Source organism: Castor canadensis, chromosome 5 (assembly GCF_047511655.1).
Source record: "Castor canadensis chromosome 5, mCasCan1.hap1v2, whole genome shotgun sequence".
NCBI lineage: Eukaryota > Metazoa > Chordata > Mammalia > Rodentia > Castoridae > Castor > Castor canadensis.
Window position 1 is genome coordinate 172513116 of NC_133390.1, and position 18400 is coordinate 172531515.

Sequence of the window (18400 nt, forward strand, 5' to 3'; positions counted from 1 at the left end):
ACTACTAGGAAAGAAATGATGGCAAGACTTGTGGGCAAAACCAGTGAGTAAATGTTGTCCCCTGTTTAGTATTTCACACATGTCCTGTTTTCTCACTCTTTCTTCTTCTTCTTCTTTTTTTTTGGTGGAACTGGGGTTTGAACTTAGGGCTGCTCTACTGCTTGAGCCACACCTCCATTTTATTTTGCTCTGGTTATTTTGGAGATGGGGTCTCACGAAGTATTTGCCTGGGTTGGCTTTGAACATGAGCCTCCCGATCTCAGCCTCCCAAGTGGCTAGGATTATGGGTGGCAGCCACTAGTGCCTAGCCTCTCATTCAAGGTTTGAAGCAAAAAAAAGCAAAGCAAGGCAAAACAAAATAGGCTGGCGGAGTGGCACAAGTGGTAGAGCGCCTGCCTGGCAAGCATGAGGCCTTGAGTTCAAACCCCAGTACTGCCAAAACAACAACAACAACAACAAACCTAACCAACCAAACAAAAAAAACCCCTCCAAACAACAAAAAGCTAGAAGGCAAAAGAGGGGCCAGGTAAGAAATAACGTTATAGAAGAGAAGCAGTCTTGAATTCTTTTTTCTTTTTTTAACTAAGTTTATGGTTTGGGGCTTGGAAATGGCAATGGCATTTGCCCCATGGAGATTTGGCTCCAAATGAGCAAATACAACCATGTTCACCGGGTGAATGTGGCAGGCTGAGAAGCCACTGTCACACTGTTTTCCAAAACTCACTCACCTCTGTCATCTCTGGCATTTTATTTCCAGATTTTATCTAATTCAATCATCACAGATCTAACACCACTACCTATTCTGGCTTTGCCTAAAGCCATACTATCCTCACCATGGATTTGCACTACTTGCATTTCTTTTCAAAGACACCACATTCCTTTGACTCTAAGATGTCACCATTAAAGACACCTCGTTATTTTACATACGATAAAACCGCTGCCATGAAGCATCCATGCTTTCACACTCGTTAGATGTTTTCTCTCATATTTATTGAGTGCACTCTTTATGGACACTTGGCAGGAAACCCAGGTGGTTCCTGACCTCCATCTGTTTGTCACCTTTGCAATGACAGTATCAGGGATGCAGCTAAACGCTGCCTGGGTTCTGACAGCACTGGGGCTAGTCTATGGTGTCCATTTTTCTCAATGATTTGGTGGGAAGTTTAGTGGCTTTTGTTTAACATCTGTGGAAAGATTGACAAACCACCGTGCACCATGGCTGCTTGCCCCTCGATGAATCCCTCTCACTGCTTCTGGGGACTTGGCTGCTGCTTCGCTGTCTCTGCTGGGTTCTCGGAGTGCGGTCCTGAGCCAGTGGCACAGGGACCTACCTGGGGACAAGTTCCCAAGGTGAATTCTCAGCCCACACCCAGACCTCTGGAATCAGACACTGCGACCCCAGCGATCTGTGTCCTTCTGGGTGATTCTGATAGACACTCACGGATGTCCTTGCCATCACCCCAGTGGTAAACCTTGGTCCAGCTTCATCCATACAAGAGGATCCACCTTTTGGAGTTGTTGCTTTGTGAGAACACTGAGCTGGTTCTTTCTCCATCCAGAGATCTCCTTGTTAGTGTCAACCCCTGCTCTCTGTTTCCAGGCCTTTCTGGGCACTTGGTTACTCGCCATCTTCCACCTGAGTCCTCACAAGCATCTTGGAGGACACTTCAAGCAGTAGTTAAGTTCAGGACACTAGTTCCGAAGACACACACAACTCAGCAGAGGTGACAAAAACATGATCGAGTTTGCTCATGCGTGCAAAAAGACATCTTTTGTCGACTGCCTGTTGGCCGACAGCCATCTTGGTAAGTGAGGCTGTGCCTCTGTTTCAGACAGGCTCAAATGCATCTTTGAGTTGACAGCTGTCCCATTCAGCCACTTACTGGGTATGAGACCTCAGGTCAGCACACAACCTCTGGGAGCCTCAGTTTCCTCCCCAGCAACAGGGACAATCTCCTGTCCAGTTCTTAAGGTTGTTGCAAAGCTGAATGAGAGAATTTGGTAGTGTAGGAAGTAGCCATAGTTGAGTGGGAATAAATACCAGCCACCACCATTGAACAGATCTGAACTCAGGCCCAGGGCATGAAACTCAATTGGCGTGCTCAGAACCTAGAGCTGCCACTGTCCCTGCTTGCCTGGGACTCAGGTTTTCCCAAGACATGGTGCTAAAACCAGGCTGGTGGGCTATACTGACCGTGACCTCCCCATTGTCTGCCATATAACTTTCTGCACAGCTTCCCATCTCCCCCAGGCACTCAGAGTGGGTAGACCTGGGGGTGGCCAGATGTCCTCTACAGGTGGATCACAGGGTCCTCCTAACTTTCCTGGAAGGCAAGTGCTAGGCTCTGCCTTCCTGAGCCTGCCATTGGCCCCTCCATGGAAACTGGCAGGGCATCTCCTGACTGCCTGCTGCCACCAGCCTCAGAGCCCCTCTGGGCAAGTCCCAGCATGGGACACACGTTGTGGTGTCCTGCGTGTCAACCCCTTTGATTTATACATATTTTTTCCCCACTTTTTGCTCTGCTGTTGCCTTTGCTATTCAGAAGTTTGACGTAGTCCCATTTGTCTATCTTCTTTCAACAAAAGCAAGTTTGGCTTATTGGACCAGTTTCATAGCTAAGTCTGCAAAAGTAAGGAACTGATGCTGCGCTGCAGTTAGTGCAAAATGTGCAGCTGCAAGCGTCTCTTCTGGCTTCTGTGGCTGTGCTTTCGGTGTCTTGGGGGGCAGAAGAAGCATCGTGTGCAGATGGACAGCAAAGGGAGCCAGGTGCCCAACTGCAGGGGTCATGACATATGACTCACCCCAAAGAAGACAGTTACCTAGCTGGCCGAAAGTGTTTGTGAACAGCACGGGCTGGGAAGTTAGCTCCCTGGACTCAGTTTCTTCACCTGGAGAATGGGGACAATTGTCATTCCTTGCTTCCAGGGCTGCTGTGAGGACCATAGAGCAGGCATGTGAGCTGTCGTTCTTATTATGCATTAATTTACTCAGCCCGTCTTCTCTTGCCAGACACTAGGCGTCAGAAACACAGCAGACAAAATGCCTGCCGTCATGGAGCTGATGTCATTCAGGAGTGGTGTGCCGGGGGGTGCCAAGTGCCCAGGATGATGATTGAGCAGAGAGCGGTGGGGGTGCTGGGCAGTGATTGGGGTAACCCAGGAAGGCCTCAGTGAGGTGACATTTGCAAATAAAACAGGGAAGCGTATGATTATTATATTAATAGTTTCTGTTGCAGGTGTCTGGAATTTGATGGCAACAAACGGGCGTTGGGTGACAGGGACAGCTAGCCAGTTTGCTGGAGTCATTTTGGCTGACTTCATCAGGCTCAGGCCCACCCGCGTGCCTGGCTTCTTTCAGGATCCTCTGTGACACAACCCCAGGGACAGTCTTGCGCTGGCCTCAGTCCCACAGGGATAACAGACCCCATTAGGATGTTTGAAGTGAGTTGACGAGAGGTCACTGGTTCTTAGGTGTCAGTGTGCGTGAGTGTGAGCGAGTGTAGACAGACTGACCTTGACCAACGTCTACCTCCACCACCACTCACTCGTTGATGGGCCTCCATCAAGCCCCTCCTCAGCAGCTCAGGATGTTTAATTTGATTTTATTTTTTTGTACTGGGAATCAGCAGCCAGTGCGAGGTGGAGATGGTGTAGTTGTTGTAAAGATTCCAGGAGGCTAAGACACCGTGTGATCGAGAGCGAGTCACCTGTATCAGATTCCCCACGAGTGCCACTGACCTTGGGCAAGCATGGGCTCCTGAGCAGGAGTGAGGGGTGAGGGCAGCAGCGCCAACCCCAGTCCCGAGCATGTGCAAAGGGGGTGACTCACTGCTGCCATGGGGACGGCGTCTAGCAGAGGTCGCTCTGTCCCACGGTACAACATCCAGAGCCTTCTTTTCACTGAGCGGGAGCTGGGGCCACCGCCTTGCTAAGCTTTTGTAAAAGCTCCGGACCCCATGGATGGGATCAGACCCCAGCAGCTCCTGGCCTCACACACCTGCTGCACTTTGGGCGTGGTGTGTGCCTTCTGGGGATGTCCCCTGCTCTTGCATGCTCTGGGGTGCACCTGAGAGGTTGCTGGATTTAATCCAGCAGGGGTATCCCAGTCTTTGTTTATTCAGTCATGAATGTAAGCTTGTTATACAGACTCCACAGAGAACCCAATGTTTTCCTCTAAAGCCTGTCCTCCTTGGTGCTGTAGACCCATTGGCTCACATGGGTCAGTTGTGATTCCATCCCACGAGTCTGCCCTTCTCTTGTCTAATCAATTAGCTTTCAACGTCTCTTCTTTAATTAAAAAGCTCCATTAAAGAAGTGGGCTTGGTGGTACACATCTATAATCCTAGCACCTTCAAGGCTGGGGATTAAGGATTAAGAGTTTAAGGCCAGCCTGATTTACACAGTGAGAACTTGTCTCAAAAAGTCAAAGACAAAAGTAAAAAGAAACAAAAACCTCTATTAAAAATCCTTTTCTCAGGCTGGGTGTGGTGGCTCATGCCTGTAATTCCAGCTACTCTAGAGGCAGAGAATGGGAGAACAGTGGTTTGAGGCCAGACTGGGTAAAAAGTTATCAAGACTGTATCTCAACAAATAATCTGGGCACAATAGCTGCAGCTGTAATCCCAGCTACTCAGGAAGCATAGGTAGGAGGATCAAGGTCTGAGGCCAGCCCTGAGCAAAATGCAAGAACTTATCTGAAAAATAACTAAAGCTAAAGGGGCTGGGGTATGGCTCAAGTGGTAGAGCAGCAGTCTTGCAAGCCTAAGGCCCTGAGTTCACACCCCATACTGCCAAAAAAAAAATTACTTTCTCTTTTTTAAATGATTAAGTTTTATTAAATTTGTAAAACAAAAGTAAACACTAATTGTAGCAAATCTGAGAAGTACAGGAGAGTGTAGAGAAAAACTAAAACTGTCCTGAGCTTGCTGTTACAACATGGCAGCACACATCCCCACAGGACAGGCTCACAGGTACGGTACCTGCTGTCCACACCACTTATCTCAGCTGTCACCAGGCGTTACTGGAGAAGCTCTTCCATGGCCAGCCTCTGCTCCATTTGGCTGGGGGGCAGCATCAGGGCAGACCACTGTGCCCCCCACACCGCTGCCTCCCTGATCCAACTGCAGAGCCAGGGTGGGGCAGGCCCTAGAAGGTTTCTTGAGTTAATGACCAGCTGAGTGACTCACGCTTTCTTTGCATACAGATTTTAAAAGCATAAAACTGGGATCGTGCGTAAAATCATATTATATTTCCTTTTCTTTATTATTAAACAGTCACACAATTTTGCCACATTGAAGGATCTTGCTGTTTTCCTTGAGCTGAAATGAGAGGGTCTTGTGAACTATTTGCCTGGGCCGGCTTTGAACTGTGATCCTCCTGATCTCTGCCTCATGAGTAGCTAGGATTATAGGAGTAAACCACCAGCCCCTGCTGAAGCCCAATTTCTAATGGCCATCATTTCGGCTGCTGTATAATAAACCAACCACTCTCCTCCCCTTGAACAGCGAGGGGCTTTCCAGGTATTTACTTCTTTTTGTTTTTTGAGACAGGGTCTTACTGTGAAACCCAGGCTGGCCATGAACACTGAATCCTCTTGTCTCAGCCTCCTGAGTGCTAAGATTACTAGCGTGTGCATCTACACCTGGCTGGTGTTCACTTTTATAAATAATATCACTCCAGGATTTTTAAAAAAATGTATCCCTAGTTTCCTTGGATTCCTTGAAGTTGAAGAACTGTCAAAGTGGTATGGAAGTTTGTTGCGTGGTGACATATAATCCTAAAATCCTTCCGGAAAACAAATCATTTGCACTGTCTGTTTCCCTGGCCACCACCATGGTTTGACAGGACAAAGCGGGGCCACTTTAGTCTAATTTGCATTGCTTTGACAATCAGTGCGGATGAGCCCATTCTCAGACCTTCACGGGGAAGGGCCTGTGAGGCTATTACCTCCTTTCTACTGGATTTCTACTTTTCCCCCCATTGTTTTGTAAATGTCCTTGGCAGATCACGACATGACTTCATTGTTACATCCTGATCTCTTGACCTTTCCTCTGTTGCTTCCAATGCGTTTCCCACTTAGGAAACACATTTCAGGTTCTTGACATGGTAGACATCCCAAATGCAGATTCAGAGTCAGTTTCCAAGAAGAATCCCCCTCTTTCTCTTCGGATTTTGTTCCCAAAAGGTGTTTACACTTTGTAGTGTATGTCTGTCTGGTTTCAGTTGCCTGAGTCCCTGGAGAGGATTCTCTGACCACGCCCCTCCACCACTGCTGATTGGCCCAGCAGGACACGCCTGATAGCAGCCAGCCAATCAGACCTGCTGCCTGGACTTAGCCCTGGGACTGGGTTCGGTATGAACTTCCCTTCTGAAAGGTAGTTGTGAGTGAACTTTGGCAGTGCATGTCACCTCCCGTCATGTGCCCGGCACACAGACCATCCCAGGTCTCATCAACTCCAGATTCTGCTTGTTTTTGCTTTGTGTTGAGACGGGGTCCTGTTCTGCAATCCAGGCTGGCCTTGAACTTGCAATTTTGATTCAGTAGTTCTGGTGGGTCAGAAACCTTACCCTCTGCCATGCTCCCAAGGCAGTGGCCCAGGATCCTCCGACCCTGGGTCACTGCTGGGGTCTAGGGAGCCCTAATTCACTTCTAGGTTCTTTCGAGACACAGTGCAGCCCTGCCCTCAATTCTCCACCTTCTCCTATCCTTCTAAATAGTCTCCCCTCTGGCTGTCACTGTAGTCACAGGGTGGGATGGGGAGGGGGTGTTCCTGTTCTAGTTCCAAGTAACAGAAAAGGTCACCTGCTCTATGCTGGAGCATGATTTTTTTTGGTGGGATTGCAATTTGAACTCAGGGCTTTGTGCTTGTAAAGCAGGTGCTCTCCATTTGAGCCACACCTCCAGTCCCTGCTATATGCTGGGAGCTCACCAAACAGGAAGAATGAAAACACAGGAGCTGAACAGAGACTCCTGCACTCATTTTCCTTTCTACTCTCTGACTTCAGTCCTTTTATTCCTTAGCTCTGTTCAGCACTGCAGTGAGCCAGGCCTGCTGCCAGTGGACTTCCTGCTTGCTCCCTTCTGGGGCCTGGTGGTTCTCAAACTCACCCATCTGCAGAGATTCTGATGCAGTGAGCTGGGTAAAGACGTAGGCAGACATCTTCCTAGCTGTGTTTCTAACAGTTTTCCAGGAAATTCTCTTCACTGACATTTCAGGACCGCTCTGGTTCATTTAATGAACCGTGGTAGGGGTGAGGCTCTGCAGAGGGGCCTGGGCTTGGGATTCCCTTGTGGTGGGACTCCTTGTCCCTTGCTGTCCCGCTGCCTCCCCTACAGTGCAACTGTAGGCATTTGCATGGTCCCAGTGTCAGCCAATGGGATGTGGAGTTTCTGGAATTTGTTAGGGAGCATTTCCTCCCTGACAAAGAGAAGTTGCCTCTCTCCCTGTCTATGGATGCGGCTGAAAGATCTGATGTTTAGAGCACGAGCATTCATCTTGTAGGCACAAGGGACAAGGCAACAGATAAAAGCCAAGGACAACAGATTGCCAAGGACAAGGTGCAAAGACCCTGGCACCTCTGCCTTGTGGGTCCTCTGGCTGGGAGAGATGATAAATGTCCTATCTGCTTAGCTCACTGTTAGTTTGGTGTTGTCAAGAGCACATGACCTAACCCAGCCCCTCACCTGCTGGCTTGGGGTCCACGACTCTACTGGAGTGAGGTATCAGCACCAAGAAGGGGACCCGGGGACCTGCATCTTCACCAGGGCTTCAAAGGGGACTGTGTGACACTGCAGTGAGGACTGTCTTGGGGGCAGTGGGCGTAGTGACTTGAGACTGGCTGAAGACCCAGTCCTGAATTTTCTGTCCCTCCTCCTTGGCCAAGCTGTTTAACCCAGGCCCTTTATATTCAGAACGTAATACTAAGTACTCAGAAGAGTGCAAGGCACATAGCCAGCTGACTATCGCCGGACACGCCGGGCAGCCACCACCTATTTTACTGAAGCACTCACGTGCTCTGCAGCTTTCAGAATGAGATCCAGAGCTAAGGCATGGCTCCTGTCACACACTTTCGCCCCGAGTCATCCCACTCTGGGCTTCTCCACCTCCACACCTTCAGGAAAGGCCCCTTCCCATATGCCACCTCCCTCCTGAAGGCCAATGTGTCGCATACTGGATCTCATTCACATTCCTCTGGCTTTCCTGGCTGGATCTGGCATCCTGTTATTCTTTGCACCTGTAAAGGCAGCACTTGCTGTGGACATACAGTGACCCCTCCACCCCTCCACCTGGGACTTGGAATTCTCCAAGGGCAGCAGTTCCAAAATCAGTTACACGACAATCCTGAAACTGCCCTCCGAGCCCTCTCCATGGGGTAGACGCCATGCCCCATGTGCACATGCATGAACGCATTGCATCCATTACTGCCCTTCCCTATCCGAAAGCAAGGACTGTTTATTGACTGCTAAGATGTGCCAGGCCTGGAGCTGGGGGACAGGAAAGCAAGACTCAGCCTCTGCCTGCAGGGAGACATATGGTCTGGTAAACTAGACATAAATCACGAAGTTGAGGCTCACAGGCCAAATGAGCCTTTCAGATTCTTTCCTTTTGTGTGTGTGTGTGGTACTGGGGTTTGAACTCAGGGCTTCGCACTTGCAAAAGCAGGTATTCTACCACGTGAGCCACACCCCAGCCCTTTTTTGCTCTAGTTATTTTTCAGATAGGGTCTCACACTTTTCCCTGGGGCTGTCCTTACAAGTGAACTTCCTATTTCTACCTCCTGAATAGCTGAGACTACAGGCATGAGCCAGTGCACCTGGCCTTCAGATTCTTAAGGCTTTTAAAATCAGTACATGGGCCAGGCCTTCCCTACGTCAATGTGCTCTGGCCAAGATCACCAGGGACACACCAATAGCTGATCTGTGTATTACTTATCATAGCGAGGAAACCTCACAGCACAGAAGCGTGTGGAACTCATCTAGGTTGGGGTCTTGTGTTGGATGCTCTTGTGGGGAGGGTTCAAGAAAGCCTGCAGTGGAAGCTGTAAGGAAGAGAGGGTGAATTTATGATTGGACGTCTTCACAAATATGATCTAGAGGGAGAGAAACTAGAGGCAGTCTGAGGCACTAGTAGGTACAGAAGTCACTGTCACTCCCATCCACGGGGCAGGCAAGGCATTAACACTGTCCCCCCTGGACCCGTGCATGGTTCAAGAGCCATGGTTGGTTGGGCGCTTCTCCAACATGTCACACTCAATGTGGTCTGGCCTGATGTTGACGTTTTGTGAAATTATTTGTATTCAGTAGGAGAACATTGCTAACTGGTGACAGCCAGCCCTGCTAAGGCACTACCTGGAACCTTGCTGATGACCGCTGCTGGGTGGCAGGCCGATGGGGCTGGTTGTGCCTGATCCCTGATCACATCTGAATTCACTTCTGTGGCTAACTAGAGAATATATGTCATCAAATAACCAATTAATTATAACCATAATAAATGCTAGTTAAGAAAACAGAAACCTAATCTCAAGGGTAGGAATAAGGAGAAATCAGGACTGGCTTCTAGGCAGAAATGACCTTTTAGTTTGTATCTGAGGAGTGGGAATTAACCAGAAGAGGTGGGAAAGACCATTTTCATAAAGCGATCAGCTAATCCTGTCTGAGGACTTGCCATGAGCCACTCTCTGTGGTATCATTTTTCACACGCTATTTCATATAAATTTCTCAAGCCCCTGGGGTAAGAGAGAGCTAAGAGTGACAATTCTAAGTGCCCTCCATGTAGGATCCCCTGCTCCCATTTTACAGATAAGGATGTGGAGATGCAGCCTGTAAGTAACCTGGCTTTGGTTGCACCGCTGGTAAGTGGTATAGCCAGGATTTGGCCCAGGCCTCTCTCTCTCTCTCTCTCTCTCTCTCTCTCTCTCTCTCTCTCTCTCTCTCTCTCTCTCTCTCTCTCTCGGTGGTACTGGGCTTTGAACTCAAGCAGGCTCTCTACCACTTAAGCCACATCCCAGCCCTTTTTATCTTTACTTATTTTTTGAGTAATGCCTCATGTTTTTGTCTGGGCCAGCCTTGGACCAAGATCCTCCTGTTTACTCTCACAAATAGCTGGGAAGACAGGTCTGTGCCAACACACTTTTGCCTGAGCTGGCCTCAAACCTTGATCCTCCTGCTCTCTCCCTCCTTGGTAGCTAGGATCACAAGCACGCGTCATGGTACCTGGCCTGGACCCCAGACTCTTAACTAACGTTACAAACCCTGTTGCCTCTCTACTTGCTTTTATCCCCACTTTAAAACGAGACACTGAAGACTTGTAATCTGCTATGGTCACGTGACTCCTAAGGATCCATGCAGCCAGGATTTAAACTCGGGGACTTGGGCTGGTGGTGCAGTACAGTGGTGGGACACTTGCGTGGCATAGTCGAGGTCCTGTGTTCCATCCCTAGCACACACACAAAAACACCCCAAATGAAAACAACAGTCAGGGACGGACTCCAAAGCCCTCTGGTTTTAAGCTGGGACATGGGATGCTATCGTGTGCCACAGTGTCAACGTCTCATTTTCCTTCTCCTGTGTGACAGTTCTCAAGCCACAAACCAAATTAACTGGTGGCTTTCAATGCTCGAAGGCAGAGAAGAATCTGTGCTGGGCAATGGGGAGACCCAAGAGCCTGGCGAGTGAGTTAGGGTTTGGCTTTCTCAGGACAGGGGACTCTGGAAAGCCTCTGGGAGTAGGTTGTCAGGAGCAGGAACTGTGCAGGGGCCGACAGTGGCCTCCAGCAGTGAGTGACTCTCCAATCTGCCTGAGACTGAGTCCCCTGGGAGCTTGTTAGAAACACACATGTGAGCCTCTGCTACAGAGACCCTGATTCAGAGGTGCAGCCTGGGCTCCGGGGTCTTTAATAAGCTCCCTGGGGATCCCCGTCCACAGGCAGGACCGGAAGCTGTCAGCTAATGCGACACGGAAGCTCAGGTTTGGGGGGAGTAGAACCCAGACAAGTTCAAAGGGAAAAGCAAGCAGGGTTCTGTCTGTGTCGCTGGTAGAGAAGCAGCACAGGCAGACAGATGGACAGGACAGATGGTGGGTGGCACCACCCTGTCCCCGTGTTTATTAGGCTCTCTGCATTGTGACTCCTTCCTGGCCCTCCACATGGATTAGCACAAAATCCTCCATCACCCCAGTAATTGATCGTGTCCTGGCCTCCCTTCTTTCACAGGTGCCACTTAAGCAAGAGGGGAAACGACGTGGTTCAGTCTAGGACTTCGTGGTAGCGGGGATGCAAGTCAGGTGGTCTGTGCATGGCACCTGTCTGTCTCTTCAGCACTGCGTAGGGGACTTCGAGGTGTCCTGAGCACGTGGCACAGTGTGCAAAACTGGGCAGAGTGAGATGGAAGTCACAGGGCAGGTGCAAGTAAAGCGCTAGGGGACAAGAGGACACAGTAGCTATTAGGTTGTGACGTCAGCTTCCTTCCCCGTGGACGGTTCACTGGAGACCCCACAAACCCAAACCAGACCCGGGTGTGTGTGTACGATCTGCCCCGCCTTCCGCTCAGTGTCTAGTTCCCTGTCTTTAACGGAAGTCCCAGCGAGGGACACCCCACAGCATTGAGAGGCAACAGGTCCACACTTGGCCTTGGCCATTGTTTCTTTCTGGGCTCTGAGTCTCTGTTTGTGCTGTTCCCTCTGCCTGAAATGCCTTTGCCACCTGTGCCTGGCTGGTGCCACCTCCACCTGAGGACATCTCGAGGTCTGTGACAATCTCTGCACACAGGACTCAGCTTCGCCTTGGGTATACCCCTCCCTCTCTGCTGAGCAGCCAGGGTGAGCTTCTTGAAGTTTCTCGAATGGACCTTGGTCCCAGAGCCCTTGCAGGTGTTGATCCCTCTGCCTGGAACTGATCAATAGTTATTATTATTTTTTTAGTGGTACTGGGGGCTTGAACTCAGAGCCTACACTTTAAGCCACTCTGCCAGCCCTTTTTTGTGATGGGTTTTTTGAGATAGGGTCTTGTGAATTACTTTGCCTGGGCTGGCTTTGAACCATGATCCTCCTGATGTCTGCCTCCTGAGTAGCTAGGATTATAGGCGTGAGCCACCAAGTTAATTCTTGTGCTCAGCTCAAAGGTTTTTTGTCCAAGAGCCCTTTTGACCACACACACACTGTTTTCTCAGCCCGGTCCCTTCCCATAATTAAGTGGTTTGCAGGAACAGAGTAAGGCTTGTCCCTGTCACTGATGCCAGAGCACCTGAGGTCACCACTGCAAATCCTGTGACTCGAATAGCCCTTGGCCAAATGCACTCCTTGCTTGTCAAGTATGAAAGCTAGATTTTAAAATTTAAGATTTAAAAAACTGAAATATATTTGATGGTGCACATCTGTAACACACAGGAGGATTTCAATTCAAGGTCAACCAGGGCAAAGGTTACTGAGACCCTATCTCTAACGTAAGCTCGGTGTGGTGGGGCATACCTGTAACCCTAGCTACTTGGGAGGCCAAGATAGCAGGGTCACAGTTGGAGGCCAGTCTGGGGTTTTTCAGACCCCATCTGAAAAACTAAGAGCAAAAGGACTGGAGCAGGGCTCAAGTGATAGAGTGCCTGCCTATCAAGTGTGAGGCCCTGAGTTCAAACCCCAGTGCCACACAAAAAAAAAAAAATTACCTGTGTTATATGAATTTACGCCCCCAGAAAATGAAAGCATGTCTTTCCCCCAAGCCTAGCTTTAACTAGCGTTTCTGTCATCACTAAGTCACCTGTTGCCCTCTGTTCTCAGGGCTCTCTTCAGTGCCATGTCTGCCCTTTGCTGACTCCACCCTCTTCTGTCTCTCAGCTTTTATGATTTTCAGAAGTGCTTTACATACGAGGGAGGCAGGTTCTAGCTGACTATGTGGATGTATGTCTCTAGACTCTGTTTTTTATTTTGGAAAAAAGGTGACATTATTGGCCCTCACACCTTCAGGCCTTTCTCTCCGGGCAGGGGAGCTGGTCTGTAACTGGTTGTCTTTGGGAAGTGTGTTTATGTTTTCTTAATTTAAATTTGAGGGCCATTAGCTCAAGTGTACACTCTGCATTGCCCTACAGGACCAGCACAGTTTGTAGTCTTGTAAGTAGGGTGCTTTTTACTTGCACAGTTATCTGTCTGGTCTCTTAAGACAGACCATGTAAGCGTAAGTGTAGGTGTAGGGTTGGGTGCATGTGTCTCTGTTTACTCTAGAACTTTTTCTGTTGTTTTGGACGGTACTGAGGTTTGAACTCAGGGCCTTATGCTTTCTGGGCACGTACTCCACTACTTGAACTCCTCCACCAGCCCTTTTTGCATTGGTTATTTTTCAAATAGCCTCCCAGTTTATGCCTGGGCTGGACTGGACTGTGACCCTCCTACTTGTGTGTCCCTGCATAGCTGGGTTGAAAGGCACACACCACTGCACCCAGCCACTGGTTGAGATGTGGTCTCAAGGACTTTTTGCCCAGGCTGGCCTTGAAATCTCTATCTCCCTAATCTCTGCTTCCTAGGTAGCTGGGATTACAGGCTAAGCCGCTGTACCTGGCCTACTCTAGACCTTTTAGGGATTCATTTTGCATACTGAAATTTTTGATCCATCAGAAATTCACCTTGCAGCCTGCATGTACATGAGGGGTGGGCTTCTGTGTTTTCCTGGTCTGTAGCACCGGCAGGGAGACATCAATGACCATGTGTACATTTTTTCTTTTCTTTTAAACCAAGGTCAAGTTCATTCTTTCACAACTGACACACCCTAGGGTTCACCCCCCCACGCTCCCCACCCCAAACAACAACTTACTGCATCACATTTTCTGCAAGCGTTTGTTTCTTGGCATTTAGAGTTTTGTGTTAGAAACCTGATTTTTTGTCAGTTTTACTTAACAGGTAGCATTCATAACTGGGAACACTCACTGTTTTAACCTCCCAGCTCCCAACCCTCACTGGGCAGCCAGCTTCCCAGTAGGGCTTGTTAAAAATAACGAATCAGCAACCCAGAGGCTGGGCCCACAAGGGTCTTTTTAACAAGTTCCATGGAGGTGTCTGGGAGGCGCCAGACACCTCCAACCAGACCCCTGCTGTACCTGTGATGGTCTGGGTCTCTGATGTGCTGGTCCTGGCAGCGGTCTGGGCCTGGCTGGTGGGCAGCGTCTCCTCCGACACAAACTGGACGGTGCTTGGGGCAGTCCCCGACGTGCTGGTCAGCTGGCAGCCACTCTGCTTGTGGGCTACAAAGGCGTCCAGGTTGTTAAATTGCTGCTTGCAGACGCCGCAGATGTGGATGTCAGGAGTCAGCTCCACCAGCACCGTGGTGCCACCTGGAACTCCACAGGACAAAGCGAAAGTCAGGTTAATCTCAAGCAGCTTAAATCACCACGCAAAGCAGACTCACGGCCTGACAAAAGGGCAGGGTGGCAGATGTGGCCAGTGGCTGATCAATATCCCTTCTTTCTTGAAAACAGAATCCCAAGTTTGTCCTAGCAGCAGTGTACCTGGACCCGAGTGATGGCATGACTCCTGGTGCATCGATTGCTTCAGGCAGCAGTGGATTTTTCTTTTTTGGCAAGTTAGTTTTTTCAATGTGCAGAGCTGCCTAGCACTTTGCAGGACCAGCAGCAAGGTCCTGCCCCATGAATTAACACTTGCTGAAAATTTATAAGATATATTTATATTGTAAATATAAATATTTATAATATGAGCCCCTGCCCTCATTTCTAGACATTCTACTACCATAAGCACCATGAGTCCAAATTATTTTGAACCCCTCCAACACACTGCTGGAGGATTCTGGGAAAAATGTGGTGTTTATGATAAAAAAAGGGAGCAGAAAGGAATGACATGGTTCCCACTTGGAATTACACTGTTGCCTCTTTTGGCTTTCAATGCAGACGTGATGTCAGGGCTTCTGCAGCCACCTTGAGCTATGTGGAAAATGCTAAGAACCCTACTGATTCTGGCCCTTACTTCACTGACCCCCTAATTCCACCCTGGAATCAACCAGCTCCTTAGTTTTTGTGAAGTTCAGGTTTCTGCTACTTGTAGTCAAAATTCATTCCCAACAGGGATATTATTTCTCTTTAGTAATGATACCAAAAGTTAATGCTGTGTTAAGGGTTTGCAAAGCACTTAGCGTAGTACCTTGCACGATACTAGAAATCACTACCTCAGTACTGGTTAATAAGAGAGTACAGTTAATAAGTCTGTAATATGAGAACTCCAAGTTTTATTAAAAATTTTTCATTGCCTTCTTATAATAAAAATCATGTTTATAAAAGCAAACGTGAAAGAAACATGAAGAAGCAAGAGGAAAAATGTTTTTTCCTTCTACACCTGCCATGGACATTACAAATACTTTTAATTCACATTAAAAATTGCTTAAAAGGCTTGGGGCATGGCTCAAGCAGTAGAGCACCAGCCTAGCAAGTGCAAGGCCCTGAGTTCAAATTCCAGCACCACCAAAAAAACTGGATAAGATCCTAATGTATTGTAAATCTGATCTTTTCCAGTATGATGTTGCATATGCGTCTATCTTTATGGCTATTTGAATTTAATTAATCACATATTATTCTGTGATTATCCACACACCACATAATCTCTGTAACAGGACATCATCCTCAAGTTTTTACTTTTCCTCAAGTTACTTATCACTTTTGTTTTTTAGTACTGGGGTTTGAACTCAGGGCTCGCACTTATTAGGCAGGCGCTCTACCGCTTGGGCCACGCCCCCCCAGCCCCTCTCCCAACTTAAGTGCTACAACAAGACTACCATTGTGGGCTGGGGACATGGCTCAAGTAGTACAGTGCCTGCCTGCAAAGTCATGAGTTCAAATCCCAGTACTGCCAGAAAAAGGCTGCCTTTATGCATACACGATTGGTGTCCATGCATTATCACTTTCTGAAAATTTATAAGGTATATGGATATATATTCATCTGTCCTTTCCCCAGGTCTAACTAAGACAAGAAATCTGTGGAAATATAATTTGGTTGACTTGCTAACGGCGACAACTTCTAACTCATCTCCGAGAGGGTCTGACCCACTGAAGTCCATGGAATTGGGCGGATGGAAGGAACAGAGCCAGCCTCCTTCTCTGGACCACTGTCTCCCCGGGGCTTCCGAGGTCCCCCATGGGAACAAAAATTATTTGGCTTGCATGACTGAGGATCCCTTAATAATGAAGCTGGCAGCATACCCAGGATGAAGTCGCTTTAATGCCAAATAATGCTGGTGACAGGTGGCAAGTGCCATAGTAATGACCTAGACTTTTCTTAGAATCCCAACACTGCCACTTACCGGCAGTGACTTTGGCCTTGGGTTTTCCTATCTGCAAAATGGGGAGAAGAAGAGGGCTCTCTTTCCCGGAGTTGCTAAGAGGGTTCAATAGGTGGTGCTTGTAAAAGGCCAGGCTCCTCCTTCCCCGTTCCTGAGGATGTTGCCTGATGGGGTTATTAGTCTTTAAACGTGGACATAACTGACCCCGCCTAGGCACACTGGGTCATGATGCCGTGGGGTTGTGCCGGGAATACCCAACCAAGTTTGAGAGCCAATCAATGACTCCAAATTGTCAATAATAGCAGCCAACAGCCCAGCGCTTACTATGGGCCAGGTGTCCTCAAACCCCTGCGCCTCGACAGCTAAACTTCCTGTGCTCCAGAATCACCCAGGCAGCTGCAGGGGACCGCAGACACCGCCCCTCACCTGAGACCCGCTGGGTGGGGCCCAGAAACCTATTAAACATGCGCTCGCTCGCAGGTGGCTGCTTGGTGCTCAGTCCCTGGACCACACTTTGGGAAACGGTGCACAGGGGAGAAACCAGGGGCATGGAAAAGGCTGATGTCCTCATCGGGAAAAATAAAAGAATCAACCCCGAGCTCAAAGAAAGCGACCCTGGCCCCTCTCCCCTGCATCCCACCTTGAGTGGGGAGAAGGCTTTGCAATGAGCCCACAAGACCTCGTGGGACCCTCCAGTCCCCAGGCTCCAGAGCTGAGCCACTGAGGCACAAGTTTTCCCATCAGGGTTGCCCTGGTTACCCCAGAGTCCCCCTCCCTCGGCCTGATCCCAAACTCCACCCGGCGGGGCGGGAATGCCCCAGGGGGTGGCGATCGGGTGCGCAGCGCGCCCTCCCCCACCGCTCCCTCCCCAGGGGTCTAGCGGCGCTGGAGAGCGAGCGCCCCCCGCCTCGTGCACCCCCGCCCCCAGCCCCCTCGCGACCGTCACCCCGATTTCGGGGCCTCGGGCCCGGAGCGGCGTGGCAGACGTGCTTGGGCCCGGGCCCCGGAGCGCGCACTGGGCCTCGGAGCGCGCGCTGCGCCCGGAAAAGCACTTACTTTGCACCGAGCCCGGGAAGCTGTCGCCCTCGCTGCTTGCGTTCATGGCTGCAGAGTTGGGGGCGGGGGTCCCCGGCCAGCTCCGGAGCCAGGGCAAGGGGGGCGCTGCTCTACATGGTGCAAGGACTTTTCCTTTGATTTTTCCACACACCCCCTCCCCCGCCCTCCTGCTCCCAACTCTGCGCGGCGGGGAGGACGGATGTAAAGCAAGCGCCACTTCCGCTGCCTAGAGGGCGCTGGCCCGGCCGGCCGCCCCAACCTGGCTTTGCATCAGCGCTCCCCGGGCCTGGGCCGCGGCCCATCCTCCCCTGGGACCCCAATGGTCGCGCGTCCCCCTCGGGGAGCGGGCGGGCGATGGCGGCTCCAGTCGGGTGCGTCCCGGGGGTACACCGGGCCCGGACACCTTTGCACCTGCGGCCCCCGCGCGTGGCCGCGAAGCAGCCGAGCCCCGGTCCCGGTTTGCAGGGACACCCGAGTCCCGCGGCACATGGGGCCGGGGCACAGCGGACCGGTGGTGGAGACCCCTGCGGAGCATCACCCCTGGGCCAATCAGCAGAGCTGGGCGGGTCCCCAGCCAGCTCCGGGGATAAAGAGGACTGTGACCATGTGGGCGACAGGAGTGGTGATCACCTGTGACTGTACCGCGGAAGGAAGGGGCCTTTATCGCGCAGCGCAGCCCACCCGGCCTACTCTGGTGTTTCTGGTTCCGTAGGCCTGCAGGGGGCCGGAGAAGGAGCGTTTTCTAAGTTCCCGAGTGAGACCACTGATGTGGGTCGGTGTCCACTCTGAGGACGCCGCGCTGGCTCATCTGACTCCTCCCAGCCCCCATGTGTGACTACTCTCCCCTGCCGCCTCAGGACCTCGCTCCAGCCTCTGGACATTTGCCCTTGCCCTTCCCTCTGCATCTGCCTGTCACCCTCTCTAACTCCCATGGGCGGGGCTTGATTTGAGTTTATTCTTGCTTTATCTTTCTCCTTAGAACTTAACTGCTCCAGTAGTCCATGCATACAGGTAGCTATTCACATAGACAGGTAAAACTTACTTTCTTCTTCCTCCTTTCATTCAGAAAGTCCCCATGAAAG

General features: G+C 50.3%; 1 protein-coding gene across 4 annotated transcripts in view; it reads right to left on the reverse strand.

Moving 5' to 3' along the window:
- Positions 1 to 17814, reverse strand: part of Zfp64 (ZFP64 zinc finger protein) — a 75852-nt gene extending 58038 nt beyond the window's left edge. The window contains exons 1-2 of one of the 4 annotated variants that reach the window (XM_074074991.1): positions 17319 to 17814; positions 14077 to 14316 (exon numbers count right to left, since the gene is read on the reverse strand). In XM_074074991.1, the coding sequence (XP_073931092.1) occupies positions 14077 to 14316; positions 17319 to 17364 (286 nt within the window). In that variant the 5' untranslated portion in view covers positions 17365 to 17814. The remainder of the gene's footprint in view (positions 1 to 14076; positions 14317 to 17318) is intronic. The other 3 variants (XM_074074992.1, XM_074074990.1, XM_074074989.1) reach the window with 3 other exon arrangements.
- Positions 17815 to 18400: the final 586 nt, after the last annotated feature.